This window comes from Amblyomma mixtum, chromosome 2 (genome assembly GCF_055824585.1).
Source record: "Amblyomma mixtum isolate Tamu chromosome 2, ASM5582458v1, whole genome shotgun sequence".
Classification (NCBI taxonomy): Eukaryota; Metazoa; Arthropoda; class Arachnida; order Ixodida; family Ixodidae; genus Amblyomma; species Amblyomma mixtum.
In genome coordinates, this window is record NC_143013.1 from 12998885 (window position 1) to 13023016 (window position 24132).

Sequence of the window (24132 nt, forward strand, 5' to 3'; positions counted from 1 at the left end):
GAGAGTTCCCGCAGCTGTATGGCTACTGCAGCCTCGTCTTGGTGGTCTTCTTTGTTACAACTGCAACACTGGTGTTCTCTCGCGCAAGAAACCAAAAACAACACAAAATCTACTTTACACTGTTAGTACCATCACGTCTGTAACACCGTTAAAGATGGTTAGCCATTGTGTCGTGTCCAATGTGCGTAAGCAGGTGCCTTGAATGGGCGCTTGGACGTAGTCGTTATTTTGCGAACTTCTTGCCCCGATGTCGCTCGACTTGTAAAAATTGCACTGGCACGTTGAGGGAAGCCGAGTTTCTTCAGTAGCTTGCAACGAGACATTCCTGTAATAGATAGAACGCAAAGTCACATACATCATCATCATCAGCCACAATACGTCCACTGCACAAGAAAGGCCTCTCCAATCAACCCTGCCCAAGTCACATACGGTACACCCTAACTACCTTATTTACCGCGACAGAATCTGCCTGCTTTGGTGCAGCGTCCTGCGAATGTGCCTAGAGTACAGCTGACTTGATCCCGGGATTTTAACCAGGTTTTTCTTATGCTTTCATGCGGAAAAAAAAAACAAGAAAATAGTTTTGCTGCATGCTTATTGCATGTACCATTTACGCCGAGTGAAAAAAATTAGCTATTTAATTGCACGTGGGCACGATCAGTACACTTCGCGAAACAAAGCAAAGCTCCCTTCACAATTTGGTAGCATCAAAAACTAAATATCATTGACCGGGACTTTTAAATTAGTCAGAGAAATATTCAAGATGCTCCAGAAATGTTGCCCCTGCAAATCGCCGGTAAGTGCGCTGCACCTCATGGTCTATAGCTTTGCAAAAAAGCCACCTTTGACGAACGTGACTGACAAATTTGTATGATTGATTGATTGATTGATTGATTGATTGATTGATTGATTGATTGATTGATTGATTGATTGATTGATTGATTGCGCGCTCCTCAGCGGATTTATATATTTCGTTTAATTAGTTAATCAACTGAGATTAATTATGCAATTTTTTTAATATCCACTTCAAGGTCAAGAGCGCTTCGCAGAATTCTAGAGCACGTTCAGAAACAATCGATTCCGTTTTTTTTTTTTTTTGTGGTAGCGCTATTCCTACGAGGCCGTTCTTCCTGACGTTTAAAGAAAACCGGCGAATTATATTTTAAAAAATAACGTAACTGCCCTCATCCGCTACCATATATACCAGCGCTCCCAATCGCGTTTTGAACGAACGAAATGTGTGCTCTGACCGTGCCCAAGTGAGCGGCCGCGGCTCACTTCAAGTTTTCAATGATACAAGTAAAGAAAACGGAGGCTAGCTTGAATTACGCAGCTTCACTGCCTTCCCTGATTTTTTTCTCTTTGCCTGTGTGATGGCTGAATTGAAGTTCCGCCTGCATTGTCTTTCGGTGGTCTGCCTATTATTTATTGCAGATCAAGGCGTGCGCTTTACAGGTTCCGGACGAATGTGCTGACCCGTCAAGATTATGCTGACAGCGGTGCCGGCCGCTCACTTCGAGTCGATGAGTGCGCACGCTTCGTTCTTTCAAAGCACGTTTGGCAGCGCTACACTGCGTTAGCGCAAGAGCGCATCAAAGTTTGTTTTTTTTCATATGCCGCAGAATTTTTTCAAACGCTAGAAAAAAAGACAACGTATACGCTAAACATTTGTTCAAAAAATTGAAATCGGCTGTTTCTTAACCCCCTCTACAGCTCGATTAAACGCTATTAGGCCTAAAATGAATAGCGGATAATTAATCGTAGTTAATGAACTAATTAAGGGGAATTAGAAAATGCTTTGTAGAGTGCCACATGACGACAAACAATATGTCCTTGGTTTCACCCGTCTGTAGTGCACCAATATTTTTCTAAGCCGTGGCTCAACTTACGTGACACATCCTGTATATCCACATGATGCATCGTTGTCAACAGTACCTGCCACTGACCACACCCGCGACTACACTAGCGTGCCCATGGTGGCCGCTCTCTCCTCCTTGCAAATGCAAACAGCGGTTACGAATTTCTGAGGAAAGCAGCCATCTCTGTAAAAGAAGCGTTCAAACAACAATCCGCCTTTCGTAAACTTGCCCCATAAACAAAAGCGCATAGTTTTCAGCATTTGTCACTCTTGACGCTTACTTCAAGACCAACGCCTAACAAGCTAGTCTTTCAACTGATCCTATACTACTTGCTGACTGTGCAGTTCGCCTTCATACTTCAATTCGCAGGCTTTTATCCTATCCTGAACAACTATACGCCTCCAAGGCTGTAGTACTTGACGAGCTGGTATAGTCGATACAGCGCTGTGTTGTGCCTTCCTTCCTGCAGTCCTTGTTTTTTAGTCTTGTTTATTGTTTGAACATGCAGAAAACCAAAGTAATGTTCAACAGCCTAGCAAGGGAACAGCAGTTCGCAATTGGTAGCGAGATGCTGGACGTAGTAAGAGAATATGACATCTACTTAGGGCAGGTAGTGACTGCAGATCCGGATCATGAGAGGGAAATAACTAGAAGAATAAGAATGGGGTGGAGCGCATATGGCAGGTTCTCTCAGATCATGAATGGTAGTTTACCAGTATCCCTCAAGAGAAAAGTATACGACAGCTATATCTTACCGGTACTCACCTATGGGACAGAAATGTGGAGGCTAACAAAAGAGGGTTCAGCTTAAGTTAAGAACAACGCAGCGAGCTATGGAAAGGAAAATGATAGGGGTAACGTTAAAAGATCGGATGAGGGCGGAGTGGGTGAGGGAACAAACGCGGGTTAATGACATCCTAGTTGAAATCAAGAGGAAGAAATGGGCTTGGTCAGGGCATGTAATGCAAAGGCAAGATAACCGCTGGCCCTTAAGGGTAACGGAGTGGATTTCAAGAGAAGGCAAACGTAGCAGGGGACGGCAGAAAGTTAGGTGGGCGGATGAGATAAAGAAGTTTGCGGGGATACAGTGGCCGCAACTGGCGAAAGACAGGGTTAATTGGAGAGAAATGGGAGAGGCCTTTGCCCTGCAGTGGGTGTAGTCAGGCTGATGATGATGATGATGATTCTTTGAACTAGGCCATCCTACAAGTGCTTCAGGGCGCACATAATTTTGACTACATAGCCTACATTAGTTCGCAGTGCGCTTCAACTTCATCCTTCCCTTCCAAACTCATACCGACTTTCACATTTTTTTTTTATGATTCAGCGAGCAAATCCCACGCTATTGTAGATAACTCTGTTCTCGAAACCTCCCCACCGACAGCACGCGAGCCGTTTGCACGCGGCATCTCGCCGGCGACAGAGACGAAACGGCGGCCGAGCGAAACTACAAAACGATTTTCCAATCGCTTCACTTGTGCAAGATAAAAGTGGAAAGCGTATAACGAAAGAGAACGGGGGGAAAGCGGTCGAAGAACGACAAAGGGGCGGAAAAGTCACCCCGGAGTCTGCCGCTCTCCCAAGCGTTGCGTCGGCTGCAGCGCCCCAGATCTGCGGCTGTTTCATAAATTCAACTGGAAGCGAAAGTGTGTTGCGGTGTCTAGAAAATCGATCGCCGCGCGCCGCTGCAGCCGCGTGCTTGGGCAGGCTCGCCACGGACGCCCAACGTGACCGGCGAGCGCGGTCGCGTCTCTGAGCGGCCTTGCCGCCGGCGCCGGTGGACGCTGGCACGCGCGCGCGGGTGTCGATGACCTGCGGCCGGGTCGCCTGGCACAGAGTTCCCCCTCACCCCTCGTCCCCCGGGGTGACGTCACTTACCACCTCTCCAATCTGGAACTTTCTAACCACAGCCACGGTAATATCACTAGTCGGATACAACAATGGTAGATTTTGGGCCAGTTTGTCCAACATAACTATGAGGAAAAAAACCATGACCTGGAACTTTCGCCCCTTGAAGTGGGTGTTCGCACTGAAACAATATGCCCTCCATTGACAACACGCACACACTTGTAGTATGGAGAGCTTAGGTAACCAGAATTCCTGCCGCGCATACCTCGTACTATAACACCGTGAAAGACGTGGTCGAAAATTAAGCCACATGTGTCACTGCTAGCGCAATAGGGATTTGAGTACTTGGCATTAGATACTTGAGCTATTGCGTTAAAACAAAGAGATAATCAGTGAGACTCAAAGGAAAAGAAATTTACACTATACTTTCCCTCGCAATAGCTCTCTGCATCAATCATCTGCTCAATCCGCATCGAAATTTTGTTGCATCACTTGAGTCGGACACGCAAAAATTGAGTATATTTTTCTTTAGCAACATTTCACTGTACACAGTACACTAGGTTAGCCTGCAAACAAGGAAATGTATTCCGCTTTCTGCGCGCGCACCCACACACACACACGCGCGCGCACACACATCGACCTTTAGCTTGCATATACAGACTACTCATTTTTCACGAGCTTCGATAAGGTGAAAGGTGCGCCTGCCCCGGAAGGCTGACAGGATTTTAATGCTGTGAACCTGTCGCCGAGCGTAAACCTAATAAATCGCTCCCATTGTCCTAATTACAGTATCAGTTCATTCAAATTCTCACCTTCGATCTAAGAATAACATTTCTGCTCAGTCGTTCTCCTCACACGTCTAAACGAATGAATACGTACTTTGCCTCACAACATTGTTGAGATTGAGAAAAGCGACTAAGAGCTATTCAAGGAATGTCGACCTGGGTTGAGAAACTGTTTATGGTTTATGGGAGCTTAACGTCTCAAAGCGGCTCAGGCTATGAGGGAAGCCGTAGAGAAGGGCTCCGGAAATTTCGACCATCTGGTGTTCTTTAACGTGCACTGACATCGAACTGTACATAGGCGTCTAGAATTTCGCCTCTGTCGAAATTCGAGCGTCCTGCACGGGATCGAATCCGCGAGGGTTGGAAAATGTATGAACTTGTTCTTAGATTTTACTACTGGTTTTTATCTGCTTTCTCTTTTTCTTTATTCTTTTCGGACTTCTTAAATTTTTCAATGACTGAAACTGAACAACATTGCCTTTTAATACAATAAGGTGACTCCTTCTTTATTATTATTTTTTTTTTTGCTTTCGAATGTTTAGTTCCATGCACGACTTTTCCCTAACCCAAACTATTGTACATTGCCACTGTTCAGGGCCACTAAGATAAAAAAAAAGGAATATTAGTTACTATGCCAAGTTATTGTCGCTGGGCAGGAATAGATGTACCAGCTATAAGTTACAATCTCTCAATACCTCCTAGCTCATTTTACAGCGACAACTGACCGCCTTGACTGTGCTACCGCCACTTCTTCACCTCTCGTAACGGCGAAAAACTCGAAAGTTTGGTCATTTTGCGACAACCATTCAGGCTCATCCACAGTCGCTAACTTTAGGGTCGGGAAATTTTGATCATATAAACTACATCAATCGCCACGCGTGCAGTTGTCATTGAGTTGAAATCCTCAAGCTCGCGACCTTTTGTTCTTTCTGCTCTTATTTTCTGCGTGCCGCTCGACGTGTACGTGTGAAGCAACTGAAACAACCGCTCAGTGCGTCGCTCCATACGTTGCCGTAACAATTGGCGCCTTTTGCCGTTGCGTCTGGAAAGCGTAACGACGTGACGAAACGTTCGTTCTTTGTTCACGCGTCCACACCACCCCGCCGCGACCTAGACGGTATTGTGCAAACGACGGCAATTTGGAACACTCGTTCTGGCTCACACTTTTGATAACGCTTTTCATTGAAACGCTTTCAAGTTTTTGGCAACCTTAGCAAATTGCATCGCTATCAAAGAAGTTGTTTTAGGTGAAAAAATGCAAAGTGGCGACTTAACGATCTTTCATTTCGGCCAGCACGTCCGACATTGTCTCTAATTTCAAAATTATTCAGGATTCAAGCTTTTGTGGACTGCACAACAGCTCGTTTATTCTGGCGCTTTATAAGTGCCATCTAGAAATCCCAAATGTATTGTCCGTGCCTGCGTTTGCCAGTTAATTGTCTACTTTGCATGTAGAAAAAGAAACTAAGTTGCGTTCCATTATTGCTATTCTGCAGTAGTAACTGCGAAAACAAGTTTCGCAAACAAAACCCGATACCAGAGTGCTAGGGGTTTGGGCTTTAAGCGTGCTTTTACCCAGTTCACCCAAAACCACAGGCAAGGCCGCCGATGCCTAATGTACTAAACGGAACATGGTTCAACGAGGGTTTACGAAAGGCGGTCAGCGCAACTTTGCTGTTCAGCAACACGCCTAATGGGAGCATCAATCATGCATGAGCACATCGTTCAGTGGCGTCAGAGTATCAGGTTTTAGATTTTTTTTTTTGTCTTTACGGTGCCTGGGTGTACTTTTCGGCGTCCTGTGGCCAGATTTTATGCGTTCGCTGATTTTGCTTTTGTATCGATCCACCGAAACTATAGGCAGGGTACCAATGGCAGCGGCATTTATTTTTCTTTTGCGAATTATCGAGACTTAAACGGATGTGTACTCGGATGTGCGTTCTTCCTACATGCGGAGTACGTTGGTAGAAGTGTATTTCTAACACGTGTAGGAAATGCCCTACGCAATAAGCATGACGGACGCACGCGCCTGTGTGCGTCGTATGCATTTTTCACGGGTACAAGTGGTACGACAAACTAAAATCCTCTGCGAAACCAATCCTGCAAGCGTTAGGAAAGTTAAAAACACTACGCTCAAATATTTTATGGCGTTTAACGTAAAAAAAGAAACTACTGATGCTATGAGGGTTGCCGTAATGGAGAGCTCCGAATAATTTCGAACAACAGGGATTCTTTAATGTGCTCTAACATAGCACAGTGCACAGACCTCTAGCAATTCGCTTCCATAAAAATGCGACCGCTGTGACCGGGATCGAACCCGCGACCTTTGGGTCAGCAGCCGAGTACCATAACCACCGAGTCACCGCGGCGGCACTACGCTCAACTGGACCTGGCTTTAAGTGAAAGAGCAATAAAAGCGGAAGATATTAAAACGCTGTTCGCGTTTCAGTATTAACCTTCGTTAACGAAAGGCTCTGGGGACATTCGCTGAAGAAACGTGTGTCTGACACAGAAATGTAAAGTCCCGGGTGTTTCCTCTAACACACCCTTTTGGGACACGCCAGCCTTAAGTCTAACATTGAGACTTCACAATTGTCTGAGAAATGTATCATTGTTTAAACTTGGCAGCCTGTTGTGCGCACTTGATATTTTTCAACAAAAAAAAAAAATCTGCTTCGCTTTAATACTTCTCTTTCAGTGTTCCGTTTTAGCGCTAAAAAATATATATTTACTATGTTGGCTGCATCTAGTGTACAGTCCGCACCCAGTATATCAAATCGCTTTGGGAATTTCATGCTATACGAATGACATTAAAAAAAAGTGATATAAAGTCCAAATATATAGATAGCCGCAAAGCCCAAAGTTCTAATTTTTTTAACATATATAACCCGCGTGCGTCATACCGGAATTCAGGGTACTGCTTAAGATTGATTTTTCTCACCTTTGATTGCGATCTCTCGAATCAGGGCAGAAAACAGTTAAAAAAAATGTTAAGACTAGGTTTTTCTAAACAACTGCGATTTTCATTAAAAACGCTAGTTAAATATATAACCAAATATTAAATTTTGCGGCAGTTTTCCGCGCACGTATGTACTTCCAGTTGTGCCTACGGATTTTATTCTTTGACATCTTCCTGTTCCGCGTGCTCTTAGAAGATAAGAGTGAAAACAGCGCGAAAGAAGAAGCCCGAAGGCGAAACGAAGAAGGGACAGGAAAGAGCGCTCTTTCCTGTCCCTTCTTCGTTTCGCCTTCGGGCTTCTTTCGCGCTGTTTTCACTCTTGCCACAATGAACTAACTAGCCCAGCAAAAAGTTCTGCTTAGAAGATAAAATTGAAAAAGTTTTTGGCGTAGAGCTCGCACTTAAATGCCAGTGATGCAATATAGACTGCCCATGTGAGTGCTGCGATAGAGTGAACATGACATGATCGTCAATAAATCGGGCGTCTTAACCATGTTGCGAAGACGCCTTCCATGTATTCACTAACGGCTCAGAAAGCTAATTGCTGAGCCTTCTGATGTTAGTTTTAAAGGTCCAAAGGCGCGAAGACAGCGATGCATCTTGTCCATTAGCAAGTTTAAGCGAATAATGTCTCTATTCTTAGGAAAGCTGTATGGTATCGGCAGGCCTCCGCAACGGAGACAATTCACGCCTTTTTCTAAAGCAGCCGGATATCCGCTCCCCTGTTCCCTCCCAGCTCTGCTGCCGAAACTGGCGGAGCTCAATCGCTCGTTTACTCCGATCGTGAATCACTCCGATCAGCATCTGCGCGAAGCACTAGACAGGGCTTCGCGGCGGCTCTCCACAACGCAGAATGTAAGATTTCAGTGAAAGCCTCGTTCTCCGTACTGGCGCCCATAAATCAACCTCGCGACCATCGCCAGTGAAATCATCTCAAAACAAGTACTTCGCACAGCCTCCTTGTCAATACTTCGATCCACCAATCAGTCACCTTCATTGCGTGATACACCGGGGATATTAAATCTCCCATATGCGTTACAAGTGGCTCGTCTAAAGTCTCTTCAGTTACTCAAATCGTCAAGGTTTCCCAGCACTTCCACTTCATAGCTCAACTGCAAGATCGCTTGCACGCGCTTTCACTCATACACTCGAATTACACCATAACGTCTTCCACCTCCTCTGATCTTTCCCTTTAATTAAAATATGTTTACTCCCTAGCGAAGAGTGCTAGGAATCACCGACTCCGGACAGGCCGCCATTGGAAACTGAACCTAGTAACACATAACCCTTGAACCTTATCCAGTGAGGCTATGCTTGCTAGTTCGAGGAACTAGAGGGTATCATATGGGATGTCACGGGGCTGAGTCACGGGGTGGCAGAAAGTTAGGTGGGCGGACGAGATAAAGAAGTCTGCGGGGACAGGGTTGCCGCACGGGGCATGATTAGCTGAGGAGATATGGGAAAGTCCTGTGCCCTGCAGTGGGCGTAGTCAGGCTGGTAATGACCTCCCACCAAAGAGTAGTGAAGGGGGTGATCGTGACAAAGCAAGTGAATGCACTGCAAACAAAGGTCCCTTTACCGCACCCCTTGCCGGGGCATGTTTTAAGGCGAAAGCCTTTAGGCTCATACTGTCATCCGTTAGCAGAGGGTGTCACACCTTTGGCAGCGTGTTAACTAGGGAACGAAAAAAGATAGGAGAAAACGAATGGTTGCTTCAGATAGAGGAGGAAAAAATAAACCTAGAAGCCACGTTTGATGGCTGCGGAGTAATTAGTTAATTAACTAAAGGCAAAATTTCAAAATTGCGTCGAAACAACGCAGACGTCGATATAGCCACGGGAACAGTGTGACGTCACATCCACCGGAAGTCTTCATGGCATAGTGCAAATTACCACAGAATGGTCAGAAAAACGCCGTATTTGTGTCACATTAGACAGAAAAATGTGTAATTAAGCGTAATTAACACTTAAGATCCCAGAAATATGTATAATTTGGGTATTGATATAGCCACGTGAACGGTGTGACGTTACATCCACCGGATGTCGTCACGGCATAGTGTCTTCAGCTTCCGCCTCTGAATACTTGAGTTGCCAAAGTGACCTCGCAATTTTTTGTGCGTACGCACCCTGACGACGTTCAGGGGGAAGATGAAGTTGTAGTCCTTCCACGTGATGGCGCGCGTGCGGCGGCTGTTCATGCGCGGCTTCCAGAGCAGGCCCCGGTACTTGGCCTTGCGGGCGCACAGGCACGGGTAGAAGCTCATCTCGTCGCTCACGCCGGGCACCTCCCCGGGCAGCGGCAGCGGGTCGTCCGGGGGAGGCTGCGCGTCGACCGGCGGGGGTGGCGGCGCCTCCGTCGGCACCGTGCTGGGCGTCGGATCTGCCGTGCTCGGCAGGGACGGCTCGTCCTCGCGACCACCTTCGTCATCGCCGGGCTTCACCGGAGGCGGGTCCCCTCCTGGAAGCGGGGATGTGCAGCTCAGTTTTCATCGAAACTTCGTTAGATTCAGGCAAAAGACAAGCCATGCAATGTAAACAGAAAGGAGTAAAAAAGAGTAAGCTGTAATTCTTTTATAAAAGGGAGTGCGCATAGAGGACGGCTTACTCCCATGTAGGCGTATTCCTATTAGGGTGTGTATCTCTTGCAGTAGTGTCTTCCCTTGACTTCCCGAATAATTATAGTTGACGAGGGGCCCCTTCCCCTCGCGTGATGTGCCCACACACAATTTTTCAACTTGAAGGTACACCAGGGATGAACTGCACTTGATCTGTATCGATAAATTACCGAATTTTAATGTACTTTAAATGAAAAAACAAGCTTTTAAAAGCTTTAAAATGCAAATAATAATAATAAAAGGTTTAGCCACCAGATGACATTTTGGAAGCAAAATGCCACGACATCACCGATTTTTTTTTTATTTGTATATGTGGTTGATCGCTGCGGCTAAGCAAGGCTGTCATTCACTCTCAAATGATGATCCGAGTTTTAGTCGAGTGGTAGGCAAAAATTTTTCATTTTTAAATCTAACTTTGTGAAGAATAAACGCGGCTTTTGATGCCGGAAAAACACCAACTAATTCCACAATGAGCGAAAAAAAAGAATTAGTTTTAAGAACAAAAATTGAATGATGTGCTCCTCAGTGCCCCTGAAAGCTCATGCCAATTCTTTGCGACGAAGGTGGTTCTCTCAAAACTATCACGGAGAGAGGTATAGTGCTTATTTTTTGAGTCACCGCCACATGTCGTTCGACAAGCCAGCAATTATGAGCAGCATTAAGTTACGCTAAATCCGAAAATAGTCATTTCGGGGTTTTTTAAACAAAAAAAAAGGTAAAAGGAAAGAAATCATAGCCTGGCTAATATTTGAGAATTCCATTAACTGTCATATCCCTAAATATTCAAGTCTTCCTGTGACGTCGAAAATAAAACTGAAATTTTCATCCAGGAGCAAGGTAGATATTTTTTACTAGTAACTCGACATCGAACACCAGTTCATATTTTGCGATGCAGGTATTCGTAACAGTCACGCCTTAGGGTGCATATGATCGTCTGCGATTGCACCTATTTTTGACGTACGCCTTTCAAAGGTTCCCTTGTGGGATGCACACGTAAGCCTCATCTTTTAAAACACGACAGGCCCAAAGCGCTGCGTTTAAAGAAAAAAAAAAGCACTGGGTAATACTTCGTTTCCAATCGCTACACTTGGGAAGCAAAACCATGCTTGAAATGAGTTCTTTCTTGTGCTACTAAGGCAGCTTATGAAACACTGAACTTACGTAAAGAAAGTTAAAAATGGCATTTGTCATTTCAGACGCCGTTAAACTATGCCTCGTAGAATTTTACTCGTTTAAAACCGCACCGCAAGATTTGTCTACTCAGGTTACTCGTTTTCTAGCGTGCAACGTGAGACTAACACAGGCTTCCCTACCCTTCAGAAGTGCCGTTAAGTCACCAGGCTCTTACAGAATAGGACATGTTTTTCGTTAGTCTTTTTTATTATTCATCCTAGTCATGTTTTCACAGCACGTGCAAGTCCGCGCAAGGCCCTGCTCGAGCACACGCCGTGACCTCTGCTCGCCCTTCTTTTGTCAAAACAGCCACGGACCGACTACAACGACGTTCCCACAAGCGCCGTCCTCTGCGTATACTCGGTTCATTTCAAGACAACCACTGAATCATCTTTGTCAGCACGTTTTGCACCCGCGCAGCCGCCATGTAAAGACACTGCGGTATTTTAGATACGCCAACATGTAGCTCAACAAACTAGACGACCATTCCGCTCCTTAGATAATATCATGTCCTTTTAATTACAGTTAAATATGCCCATGAAATGCCTGGTGACTTAGTTTTTACTGCAGTTGTATTCTTTTATGTGAATCCACTTCGATTGATTGATTGATTGATTGATTGATTGATTGATTGATTGATTGATTGATTGATTGATTGATTGATTGATTGATTGATTGATTGATTGATTGATTGATTGATTGATTGATTGATTGATTGATTGATTGATTGATTGATTGATTGATTGATTGATTGATTGATTGATTGATTGATTGATTGATTGATTGATTGATTGATTGATTGATTGAACATGCCAAGCAAAACTTCGGGCCACGAGACACCTCGTTGTGGAGGGCCCCGGACTAATTTCGATCACCTAGGGTTCAAACCTGAAGGCAAGCACGGGATGGCGCCTTGACTGGAAGTGTTGTGCGAACCTTCGGGGGGCGGGGCGGGCGCCGTTGAGGGAGGCACCGGATCGACAGACACGGTCGAGGGTTCCACTGGGACCTCTTCCGTGGGCGCACTCGTCGGAGGAGCCGCCGTGCTATCGGACGGCACTGCCACTCCGCCTTGCTCCGGACCTGACACACCCGCCTGGATAGGGTTCTCAGCCTCCGGCATGGTCGGCGGCATCTGAGGCCGCATGTTGTTCTTCGACTGAGGGAGTGTACAATGCAACAACAACAAAAACTTTTTGACATAATATAATTGCTCATTTCCTCTGATTATATTCAATTCTTATCGTCCAGTTTGTTTGCTGATCAATCGCAGAATTAGCAGGGGCGCCACTTTCCCTCAATAAGTGATAAGATGTGAAAACAATAAAAATGAAGTAGAACTGCAATAATATTGTGAACACCGTTTGCGGCTTCGTCCTTTTCACCGATCTGTATGCAACTTCATCCTTCTCACCTGTGTACACTAGTCATCGTTGCTCAAGCTGTTCGCCCGGAACGCGGCTCTTGCTGCGGGTTGGAATAAACCTGGTCGGTGGAGTCCTGCCTTAGAATATTTTCACTATTTTGGCACTGGTCGCATAGTTGCAAGTTAGGAAAGTTCGAACCAGGAATGAATTTTGTGTGTGTATGGAGGCGGGATGGAGGGGGATTGGTAATGCAAGCACTGCTGGGTTCCTCGCATTAATTTCTTATTTTATTCAGAGAAGCATCCTTCCAAACAACCCTACCTATAAATATTCCACACCGCACGTCGGGTAAAAACTCCGGAGAATTTTTAAATATACTCAGGCAATTTTCCCCCTTTCCAGAAGCAGAGAAGTGAGAGCAATACAAGTCAGAACCCTGCCTCCCATACTCGAGAGTGTATTACTTCTCATGCCGGCACATATGAGCACAGATGACATATTTTCGAGAATGCCCACTTCAAGCTGAATGTCTTTTGTAGACGTGGATTTACCAAGATTGACCAGGATTTACGTGGATTAAAGCGGATAGTATCATAAGTGGCCAACAGGTTTCTCGGTGTTTTCAAGAACACCGGGTCGAATAGGCTCCTCGTATCTACAGCGACCACTGTTGCGCGGAATCCAATATAATTCCTACTGCCGCTAAAGGTGCCTTCCTGGTGGTCTTTGGTGCCTACGATGAAACAACCTTTTCAAGAGCAATTCATACTGACATGGATGTAACAAGCTGGTACAGATGCGGATACTCATTTGCTATCACTTCTTTCGTATTTCACCAAATCATAAGTCGTTAAACAGCCTCTAAAAAAGATATTTCGTTGTAACCACTACATATGGTCAGGAATACACCTTTTGAAACACTAGACACTACGTTGTCTTTGATGTACAGCAGTATCAGTAAATGCGCATCGTGTTCTTCTTGTAGAACATGTCAAACGTGAACTTCAACGCAGGCGTAAATATTGGACCGAGTGCCATTTTCGTTGGTCCAACTGTAATAAAGCTTATTTAACGAATCCAAGTCTATGCTCTTCGTCCTCCAAGAGACGACCGTCGAACAAGTGGTCGGACGTGCTGCGGCCTATAGCTCTTAGTTGTACATAATCCTTTCTTTTCCCTTGCTCCCCAATAAGAGGAGCTGATTGCGTAAGGGCATCGGCACGTTACGTCGACACAGCAGTATTTTACACACGTCGTTGCGAAACTCGTTTGTTGCCTATATGGTGCGTACTCGGCGCAAAAAGTATTTCCTGGAATGGAAAACCTGAGATTGAGCAGATGGAACACTGCTCAAAATACGTCTCAGACGTGATGAGAGGAAATTATTATTTGTACATCTGTTTAAACCAGTGCTCGAAGGTTGCGCATGATTTCACAGCCCTCTGAGTGCAGCAAAATATGAGTGTAGAACGCCCACGATATGACTGGAAGGCTGTGATGCGTTTATGCAGTTGAGAGATTGTGTCTGTTTTGCGTTTCATCAAAATAGGGAAACTACTTTCCTCAACTTAGTGCGTGGTCTTACTCAAGCAAATAAATGTATGTAGAGCTAGCTGATTGTATATAAATCAATAAAATCAACAGCTTAACACATGGCTATGAAAAGCAATCAGCGCTAGCTGGTTCAAGAAATTATTAACACAGTAATGGCGACTGAGTTGATTTATGTTATTAGAAAATTACACTGAGCGTTTTATGTTGTGAGAAATGTGTGGCCACACACTTGCGGCTATTAACGTGTAGCGTGTTTATGGGCGGCGTCCTTAGCGCGTTGCAGCTTTTCTCGACTCGGCTAATACTGGGTTCTGGTCTTCTGCTTACGTGCAGCGTTCCGAGCGCGACGCTGCCGCTCAGGTGCATTCATAGTCTGACCGGGACACCTGTATCCGCGCGCTACCGCTCCCCCTACGCCGCCATGTGCCTTCCCCGCCTACTTAGATTGCCATTCTGCTCCTCCTCTCCTCCTTCCCCCTCTCCGTCCAAACTTCTGCGCTGATTGCAAGTAAACAATGGACTTGCGGACAGACGCCGACGACTACGCGAAACCTGGAGAACGAGGGCAAAACAGCAGCGTTCATTAAAGTGTGCCTGAAACGGTTGTTTCACCGTAGGCACTAAAGAGTATTAAGAAGACACCTTTACAGGCAGTGGACATTATGCTGGATTTTGACAATTATGTTGTGTAGCGCTTGCAATACATGGAATGGTAGTGGGACACAGCTAAGAAACCGAAACTAAATGGTGTTTTATCCTGTGAATATGAACTGTAATTAGCAATTACAATCGCAAATGCTTCCTGCCCGTGCAGCTGACGGGAGTTCATTTCGTCTTTTACATAACTTACTGCCAATTATTTATTGTCGCCATTATTATAAAATAAATCCTTGGGAGTGCTAAAATAAAAACGAAATGTTTTTCAACTAAGCACGATTTTAGAAAGATACATATAAACATAATTTGCAGCGTCAGTTACGAGACGAAAATTAAAAAAGCGCGTACTTCGTGCTCAGAGAATTGTGGCAACCTGAGGATCACATTTTATGGAAGCTTCCAAGATTCAAGAACAGACAGGAGGAATGACGGTTCAAGCGCAAAACGAAATAAACTGTATTTCGGGTGTGTGGTTTAGCGCACAAAATCTTGTGCGCCAAGAACATGAAGAAAAAGAAGAAAGCATGCCGTCTAATGCGTCCCTGTACACTTGGCGACAACCCATAAACACGCTGCCTATTTATTTTTCGCGTGTTTCCAATAGTACATCGTAACCTCACGGTTAGTACGCTGTGCAGCAAAATAGCGCATGTAGTGGGCATATAGTGCAGAGGGTGTAGACATGCTGCTGCTGCTACTGGTGGTGGTGATGGGGGTGATGATGATAATGATGATGATGTGTCGAGCTGTTGTCATCGAGTAGAGATTTTTTTATCTGTTCTTCTTTGCATTTCTGGTGCGCTCTAATGACGAACTCGCAACAGGCTACCGCCCCGCGAAGAATTTTAAATTTTAAGGAAACCAACGCTAACACAAAACGCGTAGGGAACACATAAAATACTCACCCTTTCTGACGCCATGCACGCTCGCAACTGAAAGGAGAGAAATAGATCGATAGTTGTAAACAATAAATTAGCACGTATAAAAAAACTGCGCAATTAAAGTACAGGGTTTTCTTGTCCACACGTTTCAATGTAAAACTAACAGCGCTAGAGCCACTGGTACATCCTATGAACATTGGCCTAAAGGGAACATGAGAGCGCTATGTCCTACCTTTGGTTCGCTTCCATCAGAGCGCGCATAAAGTCTAAATCAGGATGCATATCATTACGCTATGATGGACCAGAAGCTCCTCGCGTCAGTGAACACCACTGATTTCTGACAACAGAACTCAATTTGTTTCACACCTGCGTTCTCAGACTACGCGATAAGGCAGCGCCACATGCATCTGCTAACTAAATTTCTTTTGTCTACCTGTTAGATATTTAAAAAAAAATTACTCCTTTCTTTTTTTTTTCTTTTTTTGCTTCCCGCGAGCACTTTTTTGTAGACACCGTGTCTTTTTCCCATTAACTATGTGCAATATTACTTTCCAAAGCTTCCCCCGGACCACTTTTTGCCACGAAAACAGCGCAAGCTTCACGAAGGACGCAGAAAGGTAAAACGATACATAGGCTCTGACTAACAATGGTTAGTAAGCGCCTGTGTCTTGTCTTCCTTTTCTGTACCCTTCGAGAAGTTTGCGCTGTTTTCATTGTGATGGACAACCAACTAGCTCATGATGTGTTCTTCAGGTTAACTTTTTTCAGTGATGTTGCATGCCATGACCGAGAATTGTCTTGATTATACCCGAAAGTTGCCATTCCAGGCCATTTTTCACTGCAGCGGCTTCAGAACTCCGTCGGTTTGGAAAAATGTTAGGCAATTTCGGTTTCTCAATATCTTTAAACCTGCCCAAAAATTTCCTTTTCGCTCTATTTTACCCCTCGGCTTCCCTGAAAACGAAAAATTTTCGAACGGAGCATCACAGACTTTTTTTTAATCTTCCTTTGTTCATAACTTCCTCTTCTTCCGCCGATCGATATCGATCGACTGGCGTAACCACGGTCGGCACGGCGGTTCATCAATAATGTTCACCTCACTTTGTACATTGCCTGTAAGTATAAGTACAGGTGAAACCTTGTAGCAGCTCGAGCTGCTACAGGGGGCTCCAGCAGCTGACACTAAAAGCTCCCCGCATGTCCAGACTCCTCGGAATGACTGGAGCTCCTCGTTACTCTAATTTCTGCCATTGTAGAGATAATGAAACTGCGTTTGGTTCCTTTAAGCTTGCTTCTAGGCAAGTCAATTGTTTGGGCCTACACTCTAAACACAAATACTCCAAAATGGGAGTAAAAAGGGTGTAAGGTGTCATCTAGCGCGCTGCCTTTAATTCAGAGGTGTGCTCTAGAAGGTAGCTGACCTCTTCTTTCTCGTCTGCTACTAGCACCTTTCTAGAGCAATAAAAGTCTTTCCTACCTACCTACCTACTCCCTTACTCCTTTCTGCTTAAAGTGTGCTTTCATGACTCACATGAGCGCAGTTATGCCTTCTTAGAGGACGAATGTTCAAATGCTTCTCGAGGTATCAATTAGAAACAAAAAAGTTAAGTCAAAGCATCACGTTGCTTCTTTCGACTGTGCCCGTTGAGTAAATAGGTTAGTCAGTCAAGCTTATGTTACTGTGTAGCACTGATTGAAGTAGCTGGAACCTATGCGCTTTCGCCCACCTTAGTGCATGGCAACTTGTTCTCGCACAACGCAGTGAGGAACGTAGCAGCGTCCATGGTGCCACCCACGTTGTATTGGCAACCCAGCACGACCGCTTTGTCCGCCGGGTCCTGTAACAATCAATAATGCATTATCAGGCGCAACAATGTATTTATTTCGTTCCGTTTTCCGGGTCCCTTCAGTGCCATTCTTTGACCCCTTAGTCCTAACAAAGAAAGGCACAAAAGGCGAACAGAAAAATTATTAGGCACCGCGTGAAAGAGAAATCATTATTCGTGCATTTGAAGGGAAGAGAGCGACGCCAGAAAGGGACATTTTCGAGGTGCTTCGCAGAAGTTCGAAAATTTTAAATAAGAAGACGGATTCGTAATAACGTTACAAAATAAGCTTGGACCTTCAAAAGGTCACCGCATATGGTGTGAGTCAGTGATTTGTGACCTAGCAGCTGGGCTATATACTACATGCGTCAGATGAGCCGGCATGCAGTTGGTTTATTCAACGGCTTATTTTCGGTTTTGCTCTATCTAGCTTAACCTACATTGCGCCGTGTGGGCTCGCCAGTTCAATTTGCCGAAATTTCCCGTGATAAATCCTGGGTTTGTATCGGGGTACAGCAAGTTTAACGAGGTGACGGATAAGCTAGCGACGCATTGCATTGTTCGGAAAACTCCTCGCGTAATGAGGAGAAGACAAACTGAACTCGTCAGCTTAATGCTGAAGTTATGAGGTATGAACAAGCAGACCCAAGATTTGTTCCAACCTCCAAATGGAATCACCCAGACTCATCTTCGTCGCAACGCTAGCAACCTTCAGCAAATAAAAATATTAATTCTAAACGATCATAACTTACTATGCTAAATATAAAAAAACGGCATTGAGAGCTTTTCAACACCAATCTTAATGCGAAGTGTTAAGTGTCTTGTATTTATAGTCTACCTTTTAGTACAACTATCCCTAGCGTTCGCGTTTAGTGAGCCTAGCACAACTGCGATATATTTTTTCACAGAAGTGAGCTGTTACGGTCACGTTTGAGCCGAACTTTTACGAAAACAGTAACACAAAGATTTAGCAAATACACACTCTAAACGCACAGCACTCTAGCCTGATTGTTTCACGCGAAGCAATCACAAGGAATTGATATATGGATGGAAAAGGCCGCCGGGCCCCTAAATTAGCACAGCCACCCACGCTCCACTACGACGCAAGCGCTTGATGGCATAATGTTCAGTAGTTCCTCGGCAGTTCCGGTGGAAACTAAATATTCGTGCATTAAAGTTCGTGCTTGCCGCCCACAGTCAAATGCAATGTTACTTCAAATACCGACTGCATCACTCGCAGTTATGAAACAATTTTAATAAGAGTAGAGCTGCGATGACCACTTTAATCTGCACCGCTATCCTTCGTTGAGCCGGTCGTTACAGGTACTCCCGCATGATGAAAGCGTTGTCAAAGGTCGCCATCTAACGACACTTCAAACGGCGACTTCAGATCATGAAAAGCACACGCACTTCGCATTTACGCTCATGCAGTTAGCTTCAAAACTATCTTTTATATTATTGGATACCGATCAATATTACTGCATTTCAAGCGTCTATGTTGAAATTTTTTCTTTAACATTTTATTTAATTTAGAAGAACTTCTTGTTGGGCAAGTTGGTGCATTGCTTTGAAGGAACCAAGTTGCGCTATAAAAAAGACAGCCACAGGAAAAAGCCAAGGAGACAGACCGAGCGCAAACTATCAACTGAGTTTATTTGTGTGAAAGTGCCTTATATAGTCAGAATCACAGCAAAAGAACAAGGCGAATGAGAGAGGGATACAGCCAATGAACAAGGGGAATGAGAGAGGGGCACAGCCAATCAACCAGGAGTTGACCAGGAGTTGACCAGGAGTTGATTGGCTGTACCCCTCTCTCATTCCCCTTGTTCTTTTGCTGTGATTCTGACTATATAAGGCACTTTCACACAAATAAACTCAGTTGATAGTTTGCGCTCTGTCTGTCTCCTTGGCTTTTTCCTGTGGCTGTCTTTTATAGCGCAACTTGGTTCCTTCAAATTTTATTGTCTATTGCTTCTTTCTTAAATTTCGGCCAAATTATGTACAAGAAGTCCACCTGACGGTTTCGTGCCTTGAGACCGCCTTCTGTATTGTTATGAACACAAACTGAAACACGGTTTCAACTCCAGTACTCGCATTCTAATCAGCCGTGTAGCAAGCATGCTACACGGCCGAACTGGAAGATAGCATTCAGTGCGAAAAAGTTATGCCTGGTGCCCCAGGCTGTCTTCATCGGGATTGAGGGGATGCGGCGGCGCTGACTTAGGAACCAGAGACATTTTTTCTACCGCGGATAACTTCTATATTTATAGTTGTCGCGTCGTACGGATGGTCCCGTACGCAGGGCGGTGGGTGGGGTGGTATCGATGGTACATACAATGTTATTCAGCAGGCACTGAAACCGCTTGACTTGGACTTCGGTGCTGACAGCTGTGTCTGCAAAAAAAAAAAAAAAGTACAGATATAAATAAATGAGCAGCAGAGCTCACCAGGACTCTTCAGAGCGCCCTTGTAAACACAACTGGCTGATTTCACAGGACAACGGTCAGTAATATCTCGTACCAACAAGCTAACGTTATTCGTCGAGTTTCCCATAGTTAACAGTTTCCTCAGATTGAGCACCCTTGAATAAAAATAGTATTCAAAATACCGAACCTTCCATAATTTACTAATCTGAGAGAAAACGCTAGCCTGCGATAAATCGCATATATTAAAGTGTGCATTTATTTGCACTGTACAGAGAAAAGAAAATTATACAACCAGGCTAAGCAAGTGGTGTTTCAGGTGTTTTTTTATTATTTTTATTTTCAGGCATTTTTCGAAAGTTCGACAGGTCAGGGTCACATGCCATTGATTAGTTTGTTTGCATATCGCATAGCTTAGGGAGTTTACTACAAAGCACCTGTAATACAACCGCAAGCACGCATCCATGCTTGTAAGCTACCCCTATCGCAGTCCACCGTACTCCTGATATACTGCCCACATTCACCACGAAAAAGTTTCGCATGACGCATGGACCATGAAAAATGTTGCCTCAAATTAAACGCATTACCGTCCTTCTGCAGCGGACCGACGATCAAGTTAGGCCGCTTATGCGTTCAGATAAAAATCCAGTTGAATTAATACATTCAATTAAGAACAAGTTACCGGCACACTCAGGTGGCGCTTTAAGGGGGTTTTTGAAATGATAAGAAACATACAGGCTGACTTCTTTTAAGCTTTGCAGATTTTTTGTTCTAAAAATCGTGAGAGATACGTGAGTGCTCTCTGTGCGGGTAGATTGTACAGCAAAGCGAACACTGTGCACGTGATAGAGCTACACTAATTGACTATTCATTAGCTAAAATTAACTAAGCAACTTTCTAATTTTTAGTTTTAAGGCACAGGATTATACCACGAAATGTAAAGCCGTCAACATATAAATCGAGCCCAGTTTAAGGTTTCCTGAATCGACATTGTGCATAAAAACGTCAAGCGCAAAAAATACGCTTTTAAAAACTCGTTGAGTTGGCTTCCTCATGTTACACATTTATAAAATGGCGCGGTTGCGTATGGTATCATCGCCGAAATCGTTAACTTCTCCCTCATTAAATACGTACAGAGCGTCTATATTTGTTGAATAAGAAATTCGATCGATGCCATTTTACCAGTGCATAGTGCGAGAAAGCCAACTTAGCGAGCTTTCTTTCGCGCATTTTTCGACTTCGATATTTCGAACCACAGTGCGGATTCAGAAAATTTAGACAAATGGGCTCGCCTTCAGTATTGACGACCTTCAATTTTTGCAATATAATCTCCAACCCTAAAGCCAAAAATAAATTTATTAGGTAATTTTCGTTAATTTTATTCTTTTAGTTTGGCTTAATCGCGTACATAATGTCCGCCTTGCTGTATAATCCTCATGCAGAGACCGCAGTGACGTCCCTTTCACTGGTTTTAAAATCTACAAAGGTTACAAAAACCACTCGATAAAAATGTCATACCCAATAATATAGGAGAAAAGTAAGAGTTTATGAACGCAATTTTTTCATATATATTGTAAAATTTCACCGTAACAATCAATATATCCGCAGATCAACCGACGGCAGTCTTGCATTTTTTTCTATTAACGTTCTTGCTATCGTCAAAAGCGTTTCCCATTAGTTTCCTATGGAAATCTTAACAGCTCGATGCAAGCGATGGAAACACTACAAAAGAAACACCTTTCTACATGTCGTAAGAATGGACCATTACCTTCAATATTTCCATATCAGTACCTTACAGTTTTCCAGTATTCAAAATTTTTGACCAAGAATGTCTGTAGTATCTAGCAGGTTACTGAGAACGGCTCGGTGCTAACACAGCGCCAAGCGCAATCGAGCGGAGGCAACCGGAAACGCGGAACGGTGTCGTGGAGCAAGGGGCGGGCGTCGGTGACCACCGTCACGCCTTCAGGCGCTTTCCATAAAGATGGTTTGGTTTATTGGGGTTTAACGTTCCAAAGCAACTCAGCCTATGAGGGAGGCCGTAGTGAAGGGCTCCGGAAATTTCGACCACCTGGGGTTCTTTAACGTGCACTGACATCGCACAGCACACGGGCCTCTATGATTTCGCCTTCATCGAAATTCAGAAAGAGGCGAGGGATATGTAGCGGACATGGTTTTCGACCTTCCATTAAAAACATACCCAATGTGTCAAGCTTGAAGACATTTAGCATGGGCGAGTGTTAATTCTGACATCCAATTTTTTTTCCTGAGCAGATGCACTATTAACGAGAGAAATTTGACAGTATTCAGTAACCACAAGATTCCCATAGAACGATGGTAATAAAGAACGCGTTTTCGCCATTATTTCTACAACTGCGATAGTGGATTTTCTCTTTAAATGACGGAGATCAAAATCGGTTCGAGAAATGATTAAGCATAGCTACATGCTTCCTAAGTAGCACCATTTGGACGCCTCATGCTGCAGCCGGATGGAGAGCTGAATGCGGCTTCAGAAAATTGGCGCAAGAAAAACTGGGAAGACTCTTCAGCCTATTCACATAGAAAAGCCACCGCTTATGGAACATAACTTCTAACAACAGGCATCTATATCATGATGCTGCAACACTTTTGGAAGGAATTTCATTTCGAACCTGTAGCGCTTGATCTCAATTTCTCACTGCAGAAGTACTCTTAGCAACTAATCAACTTTTTGCGTGAACTAAGAGCCTGCAAGGACATTCATAAATAAGTCTGGCAGCACTCTGCAGGCCGAATGTTTGTTGAAGCATTTTCTCTGCTTGAAGACTGGAACATATTTTCCTCACGAACCTCTCGACAATGTATTTTAATATCGAGTCATTTCTGAGCTGTTCCTAGCGATCGATTTAGTATAATAAAACTTAAGGATGATTATGCGACTGTTGCAACGTAAATGTGAGGAACGGCTGAAGGTGCGAGAGCTTGCATGCAAAGCTTTGTATAATACTTCCATACGGCAAGGTTCCACGGATAAAGCTTTGATCCCCACCACAGTCTCTGCAATGTAACTGATGCTTCCTGCACACCAAGCTCTCGATAAGAACGTTGTCTCAGACCGTCAGTACGGCATGTTCCAAACACTCATTCGGTCTCATAGTACGTGAACGGCAACGATGCTCATTTCAGGCAGAATTCAGCTTCCTAGCTCCTGCGCGTAGAGACTTTACCGGCCATCTAAGTGCGAACCACCTTACATTATGCCAGCAGCTTACGGCGAACAAAATGTGGCGTAGCTACAGGACATCCTAACAGAAGTCACGTGATAGACCGTTCGCCAACTGTGTTAAGCAGGAACCACAGGTAGGAACTTCAATGGGAGCCTCAACAGGAGCCTCAGGCAAGACACCAAACCTAACTTAATCTTCGCGCACTCTCAACAGACAAACGCCACTCGGTGCGCCCATAGCGACGAGTAGAAGGAACGTTTCCAAGCTGCATGGCGGCGAGCGCTCACCGCAGGCCAGCGTGTAGAGGAGCGAGAGGTTGATCTGCCTCAGGGCAATGTCCATGGCGTCGCTCCTCCTGTGCGCGAAGCGGGCGAGTCCGTCGGCCCTGCCGGCGCTTCCAGCGGTGGCGGCCAGCGCGAGCCACACAAACCAGGAGCCACTGCGCCACCGACCGTCCATGCTGCTGCTGCTGCTACCCGGCCAGCTGTCGGCGTCGATGTGCCACCGGGGGCGACGATCTTTGTGGAGTCGGTGACGCGCCCCCCGCCCGCGTGCTGTATGCTTCGCTGATTGCCCTCCCTCCCCCGGCCTCCTCCTTGCCACTGGGCCCCTCCCTCATCACGTTTGTTGGGGGGAGCCCCTTTTTTTTTTTTTGTCTTTCAGTTCGGTTTTTGTTTCTGCCCGTTTTTACCAGGCGCGCGGAGGCTTAACGGTCGATCGAAGCCTGCACTCACCTCGCCTCCCCTACAGGCCCAACAATGTGGGTCGTTCGCGGTCCCAGACTCCGCCCTCCTCATCGGCGTTATTTCCCTGCGTAACTATGCTCCGGACGACGTGTCATGCATGTGCGGCCACGGGTCCCGTACACAACAGGACCGCCACCGCACGCCCTCCAAGGTCTCCCCCTGGTTCAAGTTGCGCGAAGCTCCTGTAGACAACTGGCAACTGGTTCAAAACGAGTTGGGACGCTCTAGCGTATC

The 24132-nt window shown here is 45.0% G+C and overlaps 1 protein-coding gene across 1 annotated transcript; it reads right to left on the reverse strand.

Annotated features, from left to right (window-relative positions):
* Positions 1-23631, reverse strand: LOC149358459 (uncharacterized). Its single transcript, XM_089568842.1, has 7 exons — positions 23440-23631; positions 19859-19917; positions 17425-17535; positions 15722-15748; positions 12175-12397; positions 9577-9908; positions 1-325 (listed from the first exon to the last, which is right to left on the reverse strand). Exons 1-7 carry the CDS (start codon positions 23609-23611, stop codon positions 302-304), a joined length of 948 nt encoding a protein of 315 aa, XP_089424968.1. The 5' UTR covers positions 23612-23631; the 3' UTR covers positions 1-301.
* Positions 23632-24132: the final 501 nt, after the last annotated feature.